Source organism: Botryllus schlosseri, chromosome 9, assembly GCF_051294905.1.
Source record: "Botryllus schlosseri isolate E-star chromosome 9, Bs_hap1, whole genome shotgun sequence".
NCBI lineage: Eukaryota > Metazoa > Chordata > Ascidiacea > Stolidobranchia > Styelidae > Botryllus > Botryllus schlosseri.
The window spans coordinates 14,620,530-14,639,954 of NC_137244.1; the positions used below are offsets into that span (position 1 = coordinate 14,620,530).

Sequence of the window (19,425 nt, forward strand, 5' to 3'; positions counted from 1 at the left end):
TGTTTACTATTAGGTCTAATTCCTATTACCACGAGGCTATTTCGTCAGAACCGACACATAAAACGCTTTGTCTGCAGTACTGCCGAAGCTATTACAACTCGCCTGTGTAACATACGACTTCAAAACATTTAGGCTTTAGCGCTTGCAATTTCCCAGCTCTGAATCACAAGCAGTGAATGCGAGCGTTAACTAAATTCAACCACTAGACCCGACTATCGTTAGATCAACATGAGCACGTTTAAAATGCTCTCCTTCGGCGCCTGAGGTCCTGTAACTACCACAAGCACGAACAACCTAGTGTAGCCTTCTGCGTCACAACGCACAAGTCCCTGGTTGTTATGTAATAGTGTACGCACTGCCTACCCTTAGCGAGATGAAGTCTATTGGTGCTGCTGTCTAAAGTGTCCAAGTCTACACATCCACACAAGGAAATGAAGAACGAAATACGTTTTAATGGCAAAAAATAAAACTCTTACAATCTCATAGTTCAAGCTTAAAGAAATAAACATTGTTGCGGCCACAAGATCGTCTATAGAATATAGATATATTTATAACAAACTCGCCATAAAATAAAATTCTTGTAATTTTGTTAACTCTTGCTCAATAGATACAAAATCGGACCATGTGGACGACACTTGGATTAACATTTTTTACCGAATAAGGACTTGTTCTATGGTAACTACATTATACAACAAAAACTAAACCCACTACTATGCTCCCAGACCATGAAGCAACCAATAAATTAACATGGCAACATCTCGGGTCAACGAAATACCATTAGAAATTTCATATATGTAATCGATAATGAAGGTGAGATATATGATTAACACGCATCAACTTGTTAACTTAACGAATATTGTAAGATTCGGTCATTCACAACTAACATAACGAAACGGCGAAAAACAAAATAACGCTGGCTTTGGGTGCCTAGAGAATACACTGCGGGTCAATGCCTCATAGACATACTAATGATCAGTCCTACTAAACAAAATGCAGCTAATTTAGAAAGAACCCAGTGAAGTCGCACTGTAAAGAAAGACTAGGGCCATCATGATAGGAAAGATTGGTTTTGAACACAAAAGTTGAGATTAGGTTCCACTAAAACTCACTGCTAAGAAACTAGGTCCATGATGGAGAATAGAGATCGGTAAAACACAAACCTGTGTCATTAAAAATAAGGCTTTTATGACATTCATTTGGCAGCAGCAAAACAGTACCTTTAGTAACAATAACAAAGAAACATAAAACATCAACACTAAACGAACAGCTTCAGAATCAACTATAGGGGTTAACATTCAAGCAGCACGGGGACCTTGAAATACAGTAAAAACAGTGGACAATTGTGGTGTTCCGCAATGCAAGCAGCCCCAGGATCAAGGACAATCACAGTTTAATTACAGGCTACAGTCGAATGCCACCAGGACGGGAAGGAGCCCCACTACTTCTGCAAAAGCGGACGGAATCTTTGCCGGCTACGGCTGATTCCCAAGACTTTTGGTATTGCGTTATTAACCCACTACTCCACCACAGGACAACCAAATGATACAGGCAGTATACGCACAAGCAGCAATACTTAGCACCAACAAACAAAGTGTACACACCACAGCACACATCGGCTCTAAATCATCGAGTAGGGCATCACTGCCCACATGAAGTTCGACCAACTTTCATTGCGAGAGACCGTAATCCTCTCATTTTTCGGTGACAAACAATTCTACTGACAGGAGTGCAAGACAAGCGTGTGACAAATACCGAATTTGAGCCATAGTGAAAGAAAGTGACAAGGTGCACTGTGTCATTCGAGAGAACGGGTCAGGGACAGAATTTAGACTGGTACGCATTGGTGCACATGATAGCATAACGCCGCAAGGCCAGATGAGGAAGATGATCAGCTACTTTACAAGATGGAAAGGTCTTTATTTAATAAACAAGGTATAAAATAAAAAGCCGGTAGTACAAAATTACAAAATATATAATATATCTAATATATTTTATTGAAAAAATAACGCATGGAGAAGAACTAACGGATAAGCTTTTAATAAAACGATGGCCAATTGGTTAAGAGACTGGACTGAGCAAGAATGCTGTGGTTGAAGCAAAATTTGGCAGTGCCTAACACACGGATGATTGTTGGAAGGTAATCTGTATCGATGGATGAAATACTTATGATGCTATTTGTTGACAGTAGAAGATAGCTTCTCACATATGATTACAGAGTTATGAAATCTGCACGGGCCAATGATAAGACTTGGTCTGGGCTGTGTGTAAAACGTCCCGAACTAACAAGGCAGCGAAAGGCTATTTTGGAAGACCCTCGCCCCACAACGAAATGCATTTGAAAACTACGGCGAGAAACCAAGGGTTAAATAAGATATACAGTACAAAGGAAACGAAAGTGTAACCTACCACGTCATTTATAAAAAGTTCACAGCACAAAAGCTCACTTAGGTCTTGATCATCAAGGCAAAGGAAGCCGGACGACTGCAGCAAGGGCACGGGGCCAGCTTGACAGCAGTCTTCTCGGCGCAGTCCATGCAAAAGTGATTGTGACCGCACGGCACAAGGGCGGCAGTCACTGCGTTTTCTTTGCAAATCACACACAAACGTGGAGGTGAAGATGAACGGCTGCCTCCAAAGTAGATATTCTCAACAGGAGAGCCAGATGTCAAACTGTCGGTTGTACTACCTGCAATTGAAAACGCGAGTTAGAGACACAGACAAGTATATAATGAACATGAATCCCTACCTGATGAATAGCCACTCTCGATGTTAATCCCGTTCGATGGCTTGGCGATAGCAAGATCCAAGCTGCCGGGATTCACGTCCAAGCTACCGATCGAATCCAGCGAGTCTGAAGTGACGCGCGACACTTTCTGCCTGGACGGCATAGCCTGCTGGAGTCCCAGCGAAGGCTGCATGTTTAACGACTGCTGAGGGTAATCGTCAGACAGTGTCGGCGACAGACGAATGGATGATCTCAGAGGTAATTGGTTGTTCAGCGAGGACATGCTGGTCGCGGTATCTGTTGGTCCGTTGAATAGGAATGATTGCACTTCGGACATATCCCTGGCTGACCAGGAAGTGGTAGTCACAGCGTCATAACCCATGGTGGGCATTGCAAGAGCATCCGTGCTCACTTCGTAAGGATCCAAAGTGGAGCCAGCCTGCTGGCCAAATACATTCAGACCTACAAAACAAGAATCAATATTAACCACCATCATCTCAACAACTAATTCAACGTTGAGCACAAACCTGCATTAGATGACATTTCCATTAAAGAGGTAGGAGGACTGTTGCGTGGATATTTTGGGTAGCTGGCGAGTGATTGGGTAAAAATATTACTGTCAAGCGGAGGAGGCATATATATGTCGTTCCTTGTGCCAAGAAGTGCGCTCTGGCGATATGGAGTGAAGGCAGATTGCGACCTGTCAAGGTTGCAAACGATATAATTGCCGACTCGGCATGATATTCAAAGCAGTTCATCCAACCTGTTCGAACCGGCAGGGCTCCCGACAAGAGTTCCGTTGCTGGCAAAATCATCAGCTATGTCCCTGCTTTGGTTTCCAGTCCTAGCAGCGATATGAGCTTCTATTTCTTCTTTTGCTTTCTCCACATTTTCTGGCAATCCTGCAGTCAACAACGGCATAAGCATATTTCATACACTTCATATATTACAAGAACTCACCGGTTACATCAAACACCGGTTCCTTGTCCCTGCTTGGTGTCACTATGTACGTGTGGGTTTGCTGCTGAATCCGCTTAATTGTGGCACCTTTTGGTCCGACTACGAGGCCTACCACTCTGTAAGGCACACGCACTTGAAGAGTGATAGTTCCTGGTGATGCGAGATCGGGCGAAGTATTGCCTGACGGCAAAGACATCGGAAAGGCAAGGCCGGACAACGGCGTTACGCCAGTATGAACGCCGGTTTTGTTTCTTGTTGCTCTAAAATATTGGTAACAGTATAAGCCCAGATCTAGATAACTTTGCAAATATCTAGCCACGCCATACCTTATCTGTGTGAAGTGTTCCGCGGCAGACTGAATTTCCCTTCGCGCCAAAGCGACGTCTTCTTTGCGGCCAGTCACAACAAAGACGGGCTCTTCTCCGCGAACTGGAGTTTTGATGTAAGTACTAGTCTTGGCGCGCAGCGCTTTGATTTTACATCCTAGAATAATATACATACGGTTATAGAGCGTCGCCGCAAGACAGAAACTACCCGGTTGTCGGGAACAATTTCATACCTAGCCGCCCGACGATTTCGGCTACGTGTTCGGAGCTCGGTACCGGTACACATTCTGTCATGTTTTGGCTCTTTTTGGTTCTGGTTAAATCGTCATAGCTTGAAGACGAACTGTCATCGTCTCCAGCGCCTAAGAGTCCAAGGTTAGAAAGTTCCAAAGCGATCTGCAGCGCTCTTTGTTCTTCTTCCGTCGTAGTGGGATTCGGAGGGTTTTCCATATCCGAATACATAGTCATATGACTAGACATCTCATCCAATCGATGGTATTTCTATAATACTATGCTTCTAGCATACAATAGCTCTGTAAATCGAAAGAAAGATCAGACTAGCGAATTTTAATACCGCGACTTCATTGACCTGTCCAACACCAGCGTCCTGTCCAACACCAGCGTTTTATATCAAGGACGAGCATTATATCCGACTTCTAGCGCGACAACCACGCAATTTACGCTACGAAAGCATGGCTGGCCTGTATTTATACACAGACGCATATCTACCTCGTGCTGCGAAGTCGACCAATCGCGACACGCTCTCGCACGAGGAGATAACTATTCGTAAGACATTTTTTCTGCTCTGTGATATCAGAAAAGAGAACACCGCCTCTTATGACTAGTTTCCTTTTTTCCCAGTGTTGGCAAGAGCACTCCTGCACGAAGCAGGGGGAATTTCGCAATCCATCAAATAACAGCGAGACCCTCGCATGCCACACAGCGATGATAAATTTCGACGACATAGCCTCGAATCGGGGCCCACAATAACTTGAACCGCTAGCACCGCTTGTATACTTACAATCAGATAGATATCGAACGCGCCACAGCACAGAAGTCGCACGTCTAGACACTCACCACCGCCGCTGGTGCTTCTACATACTTTCTAGGTGCTCCACCTCCACTAGCAATAGCCTCGTCGATGGAATACCGCAGGTAAGAGTTGAAAAGACTACCCACTCCATCCGGCATCTAGCAGCAGTTTGAGGACAGGGACATGGCTATCTCAGTAAGTGAACTACTGCGTAATGATGATTTCAACCAATTTTCGTGTGGTACTCCAGCGATCTAATCAAGAAAATTCGCCTTGGTAATAATTACTGTCACAACTGAAATCTACGACCGATTGAACGACTACCGCTCGAAGAAGTCCCGACCCTTTAGCGCACTCAAGCGGGGAAATCTGAAATATATGATTCGATGCCTTCTATACGCCTAACAAGCAGCTGGTGTGCGTAAGACCCAGTTTCCTAACCTCTAAACGCCTGCAGTACTGCGAAACGCACGATAACCAGCGATTCATGTTCCGCAGGATAATAGTTGGTCATATTGACGGCGTTTACGAATAAATTAACACCCACACGTCTCCTAATTCGCAAGTAATCATCTGTAGGCTGACTAACTCACAGTACCTATCAAACCAGCCGACAAAGTCACTAATTCTGTTAATTTGAGCTACCTACTACCTAGAAGGCAAAACCACGAGGCATATACCACAGGCTGCAATGACCAAACAGAAACAACACAATCAACAACGAAAAAACACAGGCTGTTCACTTTACGAGCATCCATTTATTAAACGGAGAAGGAAGGTACACAAGAGGAATCGAAGCTAGATGTGGAAAGAAATGGTAGAAGCTAAAAAACAAGCGACATGTAATAGCACGATTGTTCAGTGCAGGAGAACACGGGTCACGTGATCTGATAAGGGTACACCAACCGAATTATCGTCGAGATCAACAAAAGAAAAACACTCTAAACCCCTTCCCATCGACCGTAAAAACGCAGCGACATCCCAGGTGCGAGACACAGATCCTAGCATCCCCCAAAAAACGGTGGAATAAGCAACAAAACAGGATGGTTCCCAGATTTATTGTCACACACACAGCTCCAAGGCAGGCCCGCGATGGCCGATCCTGCTCGTAATCCGGCGGGAAAGGAATGTGTGTCAGGTAGATTACGAAAGAGCGGAATTAAGTCCAAGTGCCTCCCAATGAAAACGCGATTAACGCATTGTCCCAGATAAGTCGCCGGGAAAAATCGACGCGAATTGGAAGAGCCGCAGCTCTCCCGGCGGCTTTGAAAGAACGGATATGTGTTGATGTCGAGTAGAGGAAGTCGATCCTGCAAGAGAAAAAATTCGACAAATTACACGCAGTCGCCGCTACGACAGCTCTGCAATCGGGCACCGCTGTGCGGATGGAAATGTAATTTCCAGAGGTGATAAAGGATTATTTATCATCACGCCATGCAAATGCCATTCCTGTGAGGCCGTGGTCAACCCACATCATTACCGCAAGGTGCAACTAAATACGTATTGCACGTCATACTCTTCATGATTGGTTTTGCTTATGAATCTGTTTTAATCCCGATAGTGAGCCGATAACCCTTGAAAAGAGGCACCCAAAAAGTCCTCGAGTTGTAATAGATGTATATTGCAATGGATGTTGTATTGAAAGCTATCTTCAAGTTCTGTACACGAACAAGCTCTTTTGTATTTCCGAAATAGGTATGGTCGAAAAAACACCAAGATATCTTAAACGCGATGTACAACTGGCATTATAGTCTTCGCGCCCCCGTAAAAGAACTTTCCGCATCATTCATACGGTCGGGTATCACCGACTACGCAAACTACAGTCCTGAATTTACAAAGGCGTCACAACTGCACAGATCCGAGCGTACGAAACGCCACGGGCCCCCAGTAGAACTACCCCTGCTAGCGACCACAGACATCGCGAGTATCCAGCGCGAAAACGACACCGGTGAATCATTGCCGTACCACCGGCGACTGTTTACCGCGAGACGCGTTACAGGCCACTCCATGGGCTCGAGTGATCTCGAAAACGATGACATCAGTTGTTGCCGACTCGCGCGTTATTGCCTTTCAGTGATTATTGTAGGGCGCTGATAAGAAATTATACGCAGGCGCGCTCCGGTACTTGTACAAGCCGACCGTGGCGCAGCAAAAAACTACACCGAAGGCGCGCGTGTGTCCATTTGACCCGTATTACGCATTATTAACCGCGAACCGCTACAATCCCGAGGTATCGGTTACGGGTCATCGTCGTACAGCGTGCGCTACGACGAACAACGCCCGAAGTCAAATACACACATTGTGATGCGCACCAGATATTTTATGTGCAGTATTAGGTCACAATAAGGTGTTCAATTACAGATTATCATTCAGTATTAAGGTTGGTAAAATCTGGGTGATTTCAGCAATATCATTTCCACTGACGCGAGCAGATTTGCGTTACATGTTCTGGATGCTGTGATACGAAATTGTGATTCTGGTTGTGCGACTCGGATCGGATATATTACGACTTCAAGAAAAAGTCATTCCCACAGACGCGAGTAGATTTGTACCACCGAAAATAACTTATCGTAGTCCCCGCGCCACGCATTTTAGATGCGGTGATACGACCAGTCAAGGCTTCCGCGATGCGGAAAAATGATCGAAATTACGATTCTGGTTGATGATATAAAATCTCTGTGGAAAGGGACGTGTGGTTCCGGCACGGCGAAAAAATTGGGCTCGAATCATCGAGTCCAGTATTATTCAGTAGCAGCCACAACTCCAGCAAGTATACTCGCGTCTTTTTGAGTTCTGACGGCTACCAAACAGGGCTGGAATCGAACAGCGAGAGATAAATTTCCGTTGTACCGAAATTTTAAGTCCCTCCTCATCACTAAGAATTCAGATTATCTGCAGGAATATTTTCACAACACCAAAACAACGGCAGCAGGTCCACAAAGCATAATGTGCGAATTAAAACACATATTCGCGCCAAAAGTTCCAGTGACGTGTTTACGTCCACGCTCCATGCTACGTGTTAACCCCGCTATTCCATGCAAAAACGTACCACACCGCCCGTGAATTTCAGCCGCGAGTTTTGACGGACGCGCTATCACGCATCGACCACGAGAATATAGCGCGACAAACAATGCGCGAGTCGCCTTTGTAATCGGATATCGAAGGTATCAGCAAGACCGGCCTCGCGTAATGGATGAAAGAATGGTAACATTCTAAAATACACTCAGTGCCGGTTAGTGTTAACACGACGGCCATTGTCCAGCGCACTGGATAGTGTTATCCCCAAGCGGGCGCTTTCTCAGGTGAAAAGAGTTTGATAATTCGATAGCGCACCCAGTCTCATGTTACCCAGCTAATTCTCCACGATAAAGCTATTTTAGAACGATTATTTATTACGCCGTGCATCGTGCGCTTTTATCGCGCGGGCCGTGACGCGATTTCTGTCTACGCCGGCAATGCGCCAATAAAGGAATCGCGAAGATACAAGGTTGCCTTCGAGCGGTTGCGTGTCACCGCGTACGAGAGTATCACCGAGCCTTTCAAGTATACCGCATTCGGGAGAGGGTGAAATTGGGTAGAGGACACAGAAAACGATGTTGTAATAAAGCTCGGCTGTATCCAGAGGTTGTCAACAACGTAGTACAATTTTTCGGGACATCATTTTACACCATGGATTTTGAAAAGTACCAAGCTATTTTATGAAAAGTTTGCACCATTTTTACGAGCGAAAGTGTCATGACTATCGCGTCAAATAGCCCCTCTGTCTCGGTAACTACACATATTTTCAAATATTCTACCTATTCGTATCTTATGTTTGTCGCGATGAAGAATCTTGCAATTTCGAAAGCAGCCATCTCCGGATAATTGCAAAAAGTATATATATTTTGAAATTACTCGAGTACTTTTTAGCCTTTTCATTTTCTACTTCCGCTTGTAGCAGTTTTTACATGTCTCGGAAAGTGCAATTTCGACTTGTAACTGAGTAGAAATTCACTGCGTTACTTATACCTCCACTCTATTAGCAATGTTGACTAATTGGACCCCCTCTGCGTACGGAAGGTATATCACAACACGATCTGCTGAATCACAGAAATGATGTCGATTGTCACACACGTACCTATACTTTCCACTTGGCCCCGATCATCATCGCATCACCGCGCATGTATCACGCAAGGCCGAGAGGGATAGCAGACCACAGACCTTACCGACCCCTTTAAACTGTCATAGTGACGTAGTGTTTCGCGAAAACCATTCGCAGCCTATTTTCGAAGTGGCAAGCTGAGAAAGGCTCGTGACGAAATGTATCATTAAATTTGGACTGAATAGAACAGCACACGATAGACGTATAATAATAATAATAACGCTAGCTCATAGAATACATCGCATTCGAGTGATGATACTTATATACGCCCATAAAGCTATCATATAATAAATTACCCCGCAACCGTGATATTACGTATCAAAACACGATCACGTTGGGTAGCAGGCGATAAACGGAGCGTGATAAGTTCAGCGACAAATGTAGAGATGACGCATCGACTAACCTTTATATCGGTCGAATAATTACGATTATTCAAACGCCATTAAAACGTTCTAAGTACGGGCTTTTTCCGCTTTAGAGCGGAAGCCCATTTCAAATTGACCTTCTGGTCAACGAGCGTCTGTAGTGTACGCCAACAACACAAGAATGTGCGAATTTAAACACATATTCCTGTGATATCTTCACGCGCCATACGCGTTAACCCTGCAATTGCGTGTAAAACGCGCAATACACAATACGCCAAACTAGAGTAACATTGGTAATCATTATGGCAAGTTTTTGCAACTTTTGCAACTTTTTTTACTGCTTCCAGAAGCTTCCTAAGTACTCAGAAGTGAAGTAGTATGGTGTTTTAAGCTGTTTGGAGGATTCTTTTGTTGCTACTTTTTGCAGCTTTTCTCATTTTTTTTTCATGCAACTTTTCGGTTTTCATGCAAGTTTTTTCGATTCGATTCTTCATGCAACTAGCTTTCTACTGCAAATCTTTGGCACTATATGTAAATAGATCGCTCGATTATTTCACTGTCGTTTAAATTTGAGGTCCTTTCTGATTTGACGTACATATTCAGGCTAGACCGCCGAAAATTATATTTTCACTGGGTCATTTTTTTAGACTATTGATTTTGTTGAAGTCGCTAACAATGAGTTTTGCTACAGTGCCTTGCATACGGACTGATTCGAGTATCTCGTACCCAAATAATTTCAAGGAACTTGCCCAGTTGCAACTTTTGTGAAAAATAAATGCAACTTTCCACGGATTTGACTGCAACAAAAACTTGCCGTAGTAATCATAATAGGAAGAACCATTAAAATTGGGGCCAGCACAAATCAGCAACGAAGTTCATGGCACAGTAGTACCATTCACTGTTGTTCACCATGTCAACATGCATCGTTAAAAAGTTCGGCAAATCTATTGAGATTAGCCATCAGCAACTACTGAGCCCTACTGTGGGTGGGCCACCTGGAAGAATCCAACACACGCTTGCATAAAGGGTAGATACCGTCTCTAAAGGTGTAGTGCAGTTGAGAAAAATAAACTCATGTAACCCTAATCGAGTTTATCAAAAGGTATTATTATGATCGTGGTCTGTTAAGGCTACTTTTCCCAATTGTCCACCGTCCACTCACAACGACTGTTGCTATATTGCTGAGGTCCGCGGGATACATTTGAATGTCCATTTATTCTGATGCATGGCATTCCTTTTCGCTATGAAAAGGCTATATCATGCGAACATACGGCTGCAAGGCAGGCAGAATGTCCGACACAAGGCCCGCAACGTAATGCCGCGTAAATAGAAATATGCTACTATTATACAGCACAATCGACATTAGTCTGTGACAGCAATATATCGAGAAGGGCGCCAAGGGCGCAAAACACATGCAGTGTGAAGGAAAAAATGACCAAAAAGATAAAATCATTTACGGAGGCGCAAACGTCTTGGCGAAACCGCTGTATGTACGATACGGTGCTAAAATGATATAGTGCAAATATCTGTGGTCACATAGCTATATAACCAGACTGGATAGTTGTCAGCCGTACAAAGCTATTTGGTCGAATTATATTCCTAAAATGCGCACATTAATAGTATGTCCGTTGACGTAAAAATAACGTCTTCTTATCTCCCACTATTTCTCGTATGGTGAGTAAATTCAGTGCGGTGGTTTGACAACTGCGTTTTGTCGATTAGAAATTACTAATCCGTAGAATCCGCGTTTACAGCTAAATATATTATATTCCCCTCAACGCGTACGCAGCCGCACAAGCCGCTCACCACGAACTAAACAAAAAAGGATATAAATATATTGCCTACTTATATCGTCGTGACCCCCGGGTTAAGAGTCACTTTTTAGCGATTTTTAACTATATTCAATCGGTCAATCATCGTATTTACCAATTCATTGTTTGCGAATAAGGATGTTGCTAGAACAGTGAACTAATTATCCGTACTATTATAAATTATGTATACAGGTTTGATAATGAAGCGTCCCAGTGGACGAAAAAAAAATTGGTGGTAACATTTTGAATGGTCCGGCCGCGACCCGAATTGATTTTGGCATCTCTGATGTAAGGTTTATAGGTAGGTTAGTCCGATTACACGGTGCTCGAATTGATTCGATCGTTTACCGGAACAAAGGAGTAGTTACAGAAAAGTCATTACAGTCGAATTGCTGCCCTGCTACACGTCCGAGAATCGTCGCAATGTTCTTAGGAGAAAATTACCAGATCAGCTTCTAAACATGATAAGACTCCCAACATTGCACGCAGTGAAGAAAGCGAAGTAAAATTACAAGCGAGTCACAAAATGAAGCACGGTATTGTTACACCACAATCATTTCAGGCTTTTATGCCAACAGTCCGCTTACGCGTCATTGGTGTTAACTAAACGGCCTTATTTAGTAATCCCAAACTTACGTTGTTAAACGCAGATTGAATATTTTGAGTTACTTTCAATCATAAAGCGCCGTCTCGACGGTAATTCACCAATGATTTCTACGCTATTCGGCGAGAGCCGCAGAAAACCTAGCTGCGTGTACCACTGCTCTCTGGGTTACTTCTACTTGATATCCAACGATCACTGCTTTGACCACCAGGTGCAGACTTACACCGCAAAACCTTTGCGATGTTCTTCAAATATATCATCAGAATTTCCGGCGTGGTCTATTTTTTAGAAGATGCTGACAGTATCGGTGTACCCATCGACAGGTGCCGCACAGCGTTAATAACAGAACGGTGTTATGTCTGTTAGTATATTCAGACACGGGAGATGGACAATGGACATGCACAGGGAAGCCATTTTTTCACCGCGATTAGCAGATTGAAATTCCCAATTTCAGCTGTCGAGTCTCATACATTTGGGGTAATCAAATATTGGGTGACTTTTGATTTTGAAGGATAACCGGGCCTGTGAAATTTGTTTCGAAATTTTACCGCCCCCCAAGCTAAAAATGTCAAGAACTACCGATCTCAAGTACTGATTAACGCGAAAATTGCGCCTACACAGCATTGTCCTCAATCAAAAACGAGCCCTCCTCCAACCTCGAAACAGTAAGTGCCGACCTATTTCAAACGATTCCAATGAAAATAATCCAAACCGCGATGGCAACTTCTAATGAGGCGCCCTTGTTAACCACATCCGAAACGGCTTATCGCAATAAACTTATAACGTGGCGCTAACGCAGATAACGTTAACGTCAACACCCCGATAAATCAAGGTCCGCCGGACACTTGAACACAGGGATCGCATGGCATTACAGCGACAGGACATGTCCCTTAAAGCGCGGAGCAATCGTCGGTTATCCGCGGGTAGTTCGCGAGCGGCCGGGATTCACGCGCCGATAGCAATTAGACCGAGCGGAACGCGTCATTAGAAGATATGATCGCGTTTCGACCGCGTTACTCGATGAGCATTGCGATGAGATCTGGGGTAATGAGATGTTATTGGATTGGGCGATATGATTTCGCGGCGGTAACTAAACAGACGCACGGGAAATTTGATAGCGCCAGTCGAGAAAAATAGTCGTAAATCATACAGAAGTCGGGTCTGTGACACGCCTGGCAATGCCAGATGACACCTGTATCAAGCTAGTGGCATCGGTTTCGACGTGTACGACGGTGTCAAAGTGACCGAAACAGCCATATATCCTGCAGCACGGATTAAGCCTTGAAATTACCGCTCAAAACACACCAATAATAACCTGAGGTGGTTAGTAACGAAGCACTTGTGCTTCTTCGGAATATTCAAGTAGGTTTCGCCTGCTTGCTGCGCTTACTAGAGCGATTGTTTTATTAAACTACTTCCAATTCTGCTCATCAGTTTTCGTTTTTCAGACCAAATAATGCCAGAATACTTTCTTGGATATCTCTATACTTCTACGTGAAGTTAATAGAAATTGCCGTTTCTTCTACTTCTACATGAAATGACCACTTTGCTCGAGAATACCTGAAAATAACCTGACAAATCGAATTCACACACCGACAAATGCCACTTAATTTTCATCGGTTGTCCATTTAAAAAAATATATTACTGTTAATTCGGTGTGTAATGTTCAAGTGTGGCTCTTTATTTATCCTAGGCCGAAGGTTTTCAAGCTACGGGTCATCGTCCACTACCGGGCCGCCACGGTGTTTCCATTGGGCAACAGAGCTCTTCTGGTGTACAGCAGTGGTAATCAACCTGGGGGTCATGTAATCAGCCGGTGGGCGAAGGTTGTTGTTGTTCGCGGTATTCATGGCGTTTGTCGACTACTATGGTCATTTACACCAGGTCAAGTTTCCTTTTTATTCCGTAGCTGCCGACTTGTAGCATGACCCACTTCTAGCGTCGCGCTTTAGTTAGATAGTCGCGGATTTGAGAAGATTGTTAGTCCTAGTTCTAGTTGCGCATTTTGAAAATCCAGTAGTTTGCACAAGTCTGCAACCGAATCCGTCAAAATGGTGGCGAAAAGCGGGAAGCGAAATCGCAAACGCTGCAGTTCGCTTAAAACATCAACTTTTACCTGGCATTGACGCAAAGACTAACTTTGCAGTTATCGGTCTCGTAAAAACATGCCAGTCCGGTTCTACCGCGAATCTACGCGAGTGAATTGCAACGCATCGCTCAAAACAAATCCGAGGTAACGAGAAGGTAAACATGCGGGCACGATTTCATACGAAAACCAAATCGACACGAAGCACCCTCCCCATAATAGGAAGCATTCCAGTTCGATTGTAGCAACCTTGTCAAGGCGAGCGGCGGATAAGACAGGGAGATTTACGCCGATGGCGCGTTTGAGAACCAAACCTACACACCAGCATTTCTGCGCTGCAATCTGCTAGATTTCGACAGCCGAACAAGATAAATCTCTTGATAGAGACCGCCATAACATCCGTATCAATAATATTCCGACTTTTCGATTTTTAAAACTCTCGGCAGTGACGTCACAGCGTTGATAATTGACAGTCGCGGTCGCCGAATACCTGCTACAAGCACGTGACCCCTCACCAAATCTACATTTTCAAACTACTCGAGTACTCTTCAGATCTTTCACATTTTCTACCTGCGTGTAATTGGGTAGAAATTGACGGTGTGAGTTCACTTCTACTTGAATAGCGACGCTAACTATCTTGACCAGACCACCCTAAAAATCCTTAATACCGGTATTGCGGCTACGGCGGCTGTCCAACAGAAATAAGTATTTGAAGAGCTTCTTGGAGATACAGAACTTCAATATACGATTGAACATATTCACATTGAAATGAACCCGAATATTTTCGGCTGACACTCTCGCCAGGGGTAATCGTCAGCAGCGAGCGACTGCTGAAAATATTCGGGTTCATTTCAATATGAATATACTATTCGATTGTATACAGAAATATGGTAGCAAACACGGTAAAAAACACTGGCGCCTCGAATGAGCGCATGCAGAGCACGAGGTTAGTTACTATCTATGAGTTAGTATTCTTGAACAGCTTCTTGGAGGTACAGAACATCAATATAAAATTGAATACGATTGTTGATGATATAAAACGTTCTTTCCATTCCGCTACTAGTTGCTGACGATTACCCCTGACCAGTGTCAGCCGAAAATATTCGGGTTCATTTCAATATGAATATACCATTCAATTGCATATTGAACGAGTATGTGCGTGGGTATTTCGTAAAATTATTGGTTAAGGTCAGTATCAGTTATATTAAGAATTCCATAATTTCAAAAACACCACGAGACTGCGATACAATGAAAAGATAGGAAGGTGTCGAAACGACTTGGAGTAGTCTTTGAAATCAGACACCCACCAGGCCTTTAAAATTCAGGCCGACTCCCTAATGCAGACTGCAGCCATGGGCGCAGCTGGTCTTGCGTAAGCGGAAGTCTGCTCTGATAGATAAATCGTCGAACACAATACATGCTAATACGTCTGATAGTGCACGTGGCGATTCCGAAATTAACATCGGAACAGCGCTAATGTAACTGGAATGTTTCTCGAACAGTTCACGCAGGGAGACAAATCGGAGAATGGGATTGTCTCAATTCCCACACCGCGATTGTAGAAAATAGGCCGCGTCGCGGTACAATGATACGATTTCGCGATCCTAAATCCAGATCCGCATTATTCTCAAGCACAAAGTATCGGGCGATGATAAGACAATGGATACTGCAAATGATTCTTAAACCGCTAATCTAATTCACAAAAGCACCCTAATTCCAAATCTCCTTTGTTCAAGCCTAGTCTCATTACGGATACAGTTATCACAACGATTAAAAAAAAGCGCGCGATCCGTAATTGTTCCGTCACACACAGCCCAACACCCTCACCAGCCGCGCCCTACATACTGACTTCTCACAGCGCAATTTTGAGTAATGCGCCAGAGCCCACAAATCAACCGACACAGATTTGGCGATAATCCCATGAGCAATCGCTACACGCCGCTATTACAATTCGCGGCGAAAATTCATCACACGATATTCGCCGACTTGCCGGTTCGCGAACAATTCGATTATCGGTGGGGGTCCCGGCCCGCTTCGCACTGGCTAATCGGCTGGCGTTAATCCGATCGCGGCCGTGGGGCGGGCCTTTCTTGTGGCTCGTATCGTACAGTCGCCCACGGTGACTATGCACGGGTTGTCTTTACAAGATGTGAGTCCAAATCGATGATGAAAGGGTAATTCCGGATTGTTAGTGTTCTTTTTTTAAAGCGTTCGAATACCAGCTATGCGTTTGATTAATTATCGGGCAAATCTCATGCCCTACATACAGCGAGATGCTTTCCACAGATAGTCCGCAGTGTGCGTTCGTACATACGACGGGTTGCTGCATTGCCTTCGCCAACGACGGTTTGGTGTAACGCGGATTTGAGCGTAGGAATAATAGCCCAGCGCTCACCGCACGCTAAGTCCCCATTTTCGGATTGTATTTGCGAATCACGGACGCACCTTGAGCGCGATAAATTTGATTTGATACAGGGCTCGCATATAGGGCTGGGCACAATGATTCGAGTACTCGAATCTGAATCGAGTAATAATTTCAATGATTCGAGTCGAGAAGTAAAAGACGATTTTTTCGAGTACTGAAATTATACGCTCCTAGCAACTGAAAGTTAATTTATTAACGAGAATTTTAGTTTTGATACTATTTTCTACTGAGGAAGCCTTGAAACCTTGATTGGCCGTGTCGCAGCATAAGAGGCATGGTCCAAAGCTACGAACGTTACTGGAAATAACACATTTCAGAAGTCATGATCAATGATCATCCAACGACATTGTCGAGAAGTGCAATGAAATCGGTATGGTCGAAAAAACACCAAAGTATCTTTAATGTGACGGATAACAGACATTTTGTTCTTCGTGGTGGCGTAGAAGGTACATATTTGAACTTTGACATAGTACATTATATTGTCACGTCATTATGAGTGATACTCGAATACTCGACTCGACTCGAAGCATTTTACGTGATTCAGAATCGAATCACTCAGGTGCTCGAATTTGCCCAGCCCTACTCGCATATCTTTAGCAGTTAATCGGAGGCGACTCTTTCCAAATTGAAATATGCATCCACGCCACAAACAAAAACTGACCAATGAAACTACAAGAAGTAAAATATAAAATATGCGAAAACGAAAACTTCATACTACTTTTCCCATAATCAGAGTTCTAAATATTAAGTTAATCGATACCTTGGAGTGGGAAGTTTCCTCGTCTTTCTAATCGAGCAAATACATAACATTGAGGTCCGTCAGTTACCTCTACACCAGGGGTAGTCAACCTGGGGCCGTAGAAGGAAATCTTTGCAGCCGTAGACATGAAAATTGAATTTGCGAATGGACTCTCGAATTTTTGAGAGATTTTAATTAATCTTGAAATTTTCTTCGCGCTAGGAGAGATTCAATGCGACTTCACTATTCGATTTTAAAATAGCACCACCTTTTGCAATCTGAGCCCCACAGTACAGATGCGAACAGTGGAGTAAAATGATGCACCCCATAAAGAAATACCAACTTGGTACGTTTGAGAGATTACAATATATTTCCACTATACCGACAATGCTGATGGGAGGTGAAGAAATAACAGCATGCAGCAAAGTGATCAATAACAAGTGGCCCACCCGAAGACGCATCATCATTAACAACTTGCCCTAAATTTTCGGCGACACATGATCACATGGGCTGGATCTGATCACATGGGCTATTTGATGGTAATATGAGAAACTACTAATATCAATGACGAAATTCATTCGTGACTCTGAAAAAAATGTTCGCGCGAACGATGTGCAGACGTAGATTAGTCCGGAGCTCACCAGAATGGACATGGACAGTTTTACAGTTAGTTCATTACAAATATGCACTGGAATGCGGCCGTCGGCTGCATAAGTATTCGAGTGTGGCCGTGAATAGCAAAAAGATTGGCCACCCCTGCTCTACACCTCCAAAAACACATGCTCTCCCAACAGGAAGCAATGCGACCATCATACCGTTGGCGCTAATATTTCATGATTTTGTAACGTTTTTGCCCTTTGGTTTTCACCGTGTGAATCTTTAAAATTTCGTTTCGAATGACAAACGCGCCGCTGTGACTTTTGATCAATAAGATTGGATTGAAACATTGAAAGCCGTGATTCGATTTTGCGCATCCCAAATCATTACCAGTCAAAGGCCACATCGACCCGTCACCAGTTCGCACACGGTGCCTTCTCATGTTCGAATCTTACCAACTTGAAGTGGCACAAGAGCAAAGATAGCAGTTATATCTCGGTCAAGTCCGCAGGGAGCCGACACCGTCTCCGTTAACACCTCGTTTAATATCAAAGGCATTTAGAGCGACTTTGCTTATCACGCCATCTAGCGGTTACGGTCAACATTATCGCCTACAGTTCAAGACTTCAAAGGTGAATGACCACATTTTCGGGTGTTCAAAGCGGATTAAGGTTCGTAAACAGCATGCAGTCGTACTTCTTTACAGATTTCAGGCACCAAAATGCCAATGCTGATGCCAAACGTGCCAAAGACCAGCATGTTCACAGGGTTGAGCTCGTAAAACCGTGGGTTATTATTACCAATCATCGCAAGTCGCGGAAGTGCCGGCCAATCGAAATCAAGCCTGCACCAAAGGGACACGCCAACATCGATAGAATTACACCAACGAAATCACTGATTGAAAAGGTAAAGCAAGAAATCACTACACCAATCAATCCCGGCCGACACGCCACGGCTATAACAATTTCAATCACAAAACTACACGCCAACGTATTCAACGCGCGATATCGCGAGCGGTTGTTGTAACAGGACCCTAAAAAGCAACACGTATCAATCACCGGCCCGCGGCTCAGCTGCACAATTGACTAATCCGCGGAAACGGACATGTCAAGCACCGTATCGAGTTCAAATAACCCGCATTTCGATCCGGACCCGAGCAATTATGAGCGCGATTTGTCAATCCGAGTCCCATTTCTAGTTAAATTCGAGCGCGAGGTTTTGTAATGCCAGGAAGCGCGCGGTACAATGGCGCGAGGCGATAGGGAAATTCCTGCATCCTGTGCGGTTGGTTGTATTGCGTGCTATAGCGTGCGTTTGCCCTGTGGTATAGATTCTGCTTTTAGGGTCATCGACGGGCTGCTGATTTCCACATATTCAAACCGGCCGTGACGGAACAATGGTATAGAAATCGCGACATTGCAATTTTCATCGCGCGATTTCAAGGCTGTTCTCTGAAACGTACACAAACGGACGATGATGTGTCTGCCGATACAAATACAGTAGGGCCGGACGCAATGATTCGAGAACTAAAATGGGAATCGAGTATTAATCATACGATTCGAGACCAGTGGTGGGCTACCATCTTTAGAGTACAGAAGTTTCACCCAATTTCC

The 19,425-nt window shown here is 44.1% G+C and overlaps 2 protein-coding genes across 3 annotated transcripts in view; both read right to left on the reverse strand.

The window, feature by feature from the left end:
• Nucleotides 1-432: 432 nt before the first annotated feature.
• Nucleotides 433-4,584, reverse strand: LOC145446671 (RNA-binding protein MEX3B-like). The gene is made up of 7 exons (XM_080325022.1): nucleotides 4,245-4,584; nucleotides 4,012-4,168; nucleotides 3,686-3,945; nucleotides 3,489-3,627; nucleotides 3,253-3,425; nucleotides 2,747-3,187; nucleotides 433-2,686 (listed from the first exon to the last, which is right to left on the reverse strand). Exons 1-7 carry the CDS (start codon nucleotides 4,489-4,491, stop codon nucleotides 2,445-2,447), a joined length of 1,659 nt encoding a protein of 552 aa, XP_080181148.1. The 5' UTR covers nucleotides 4,492-4,584; the 3' UTR covers nucleotides 433-2,444.
• A 1,198-nt stretch (nucleotides 4,585-5,782) lies between these two features.
• The window catches only part of LOC145446678 (methyl-CpG-binding domain protein 2-like), an 89,215-nt gene continuing 75,572 nt past the window's right edge, over nucleotides 5,783-19,425 (reverse strand). For both annotated transcript variants that reach the window (XM_080325033.1, XM_080325032.1), the window contains one exon: nucleotides 5,783-6,354. The gene's annotated coding sequence lies outside the window, so the exon portion shown is untranslated. The remainder of the gene's footprint in view (nucleotides 6,355-19,425) is intronic.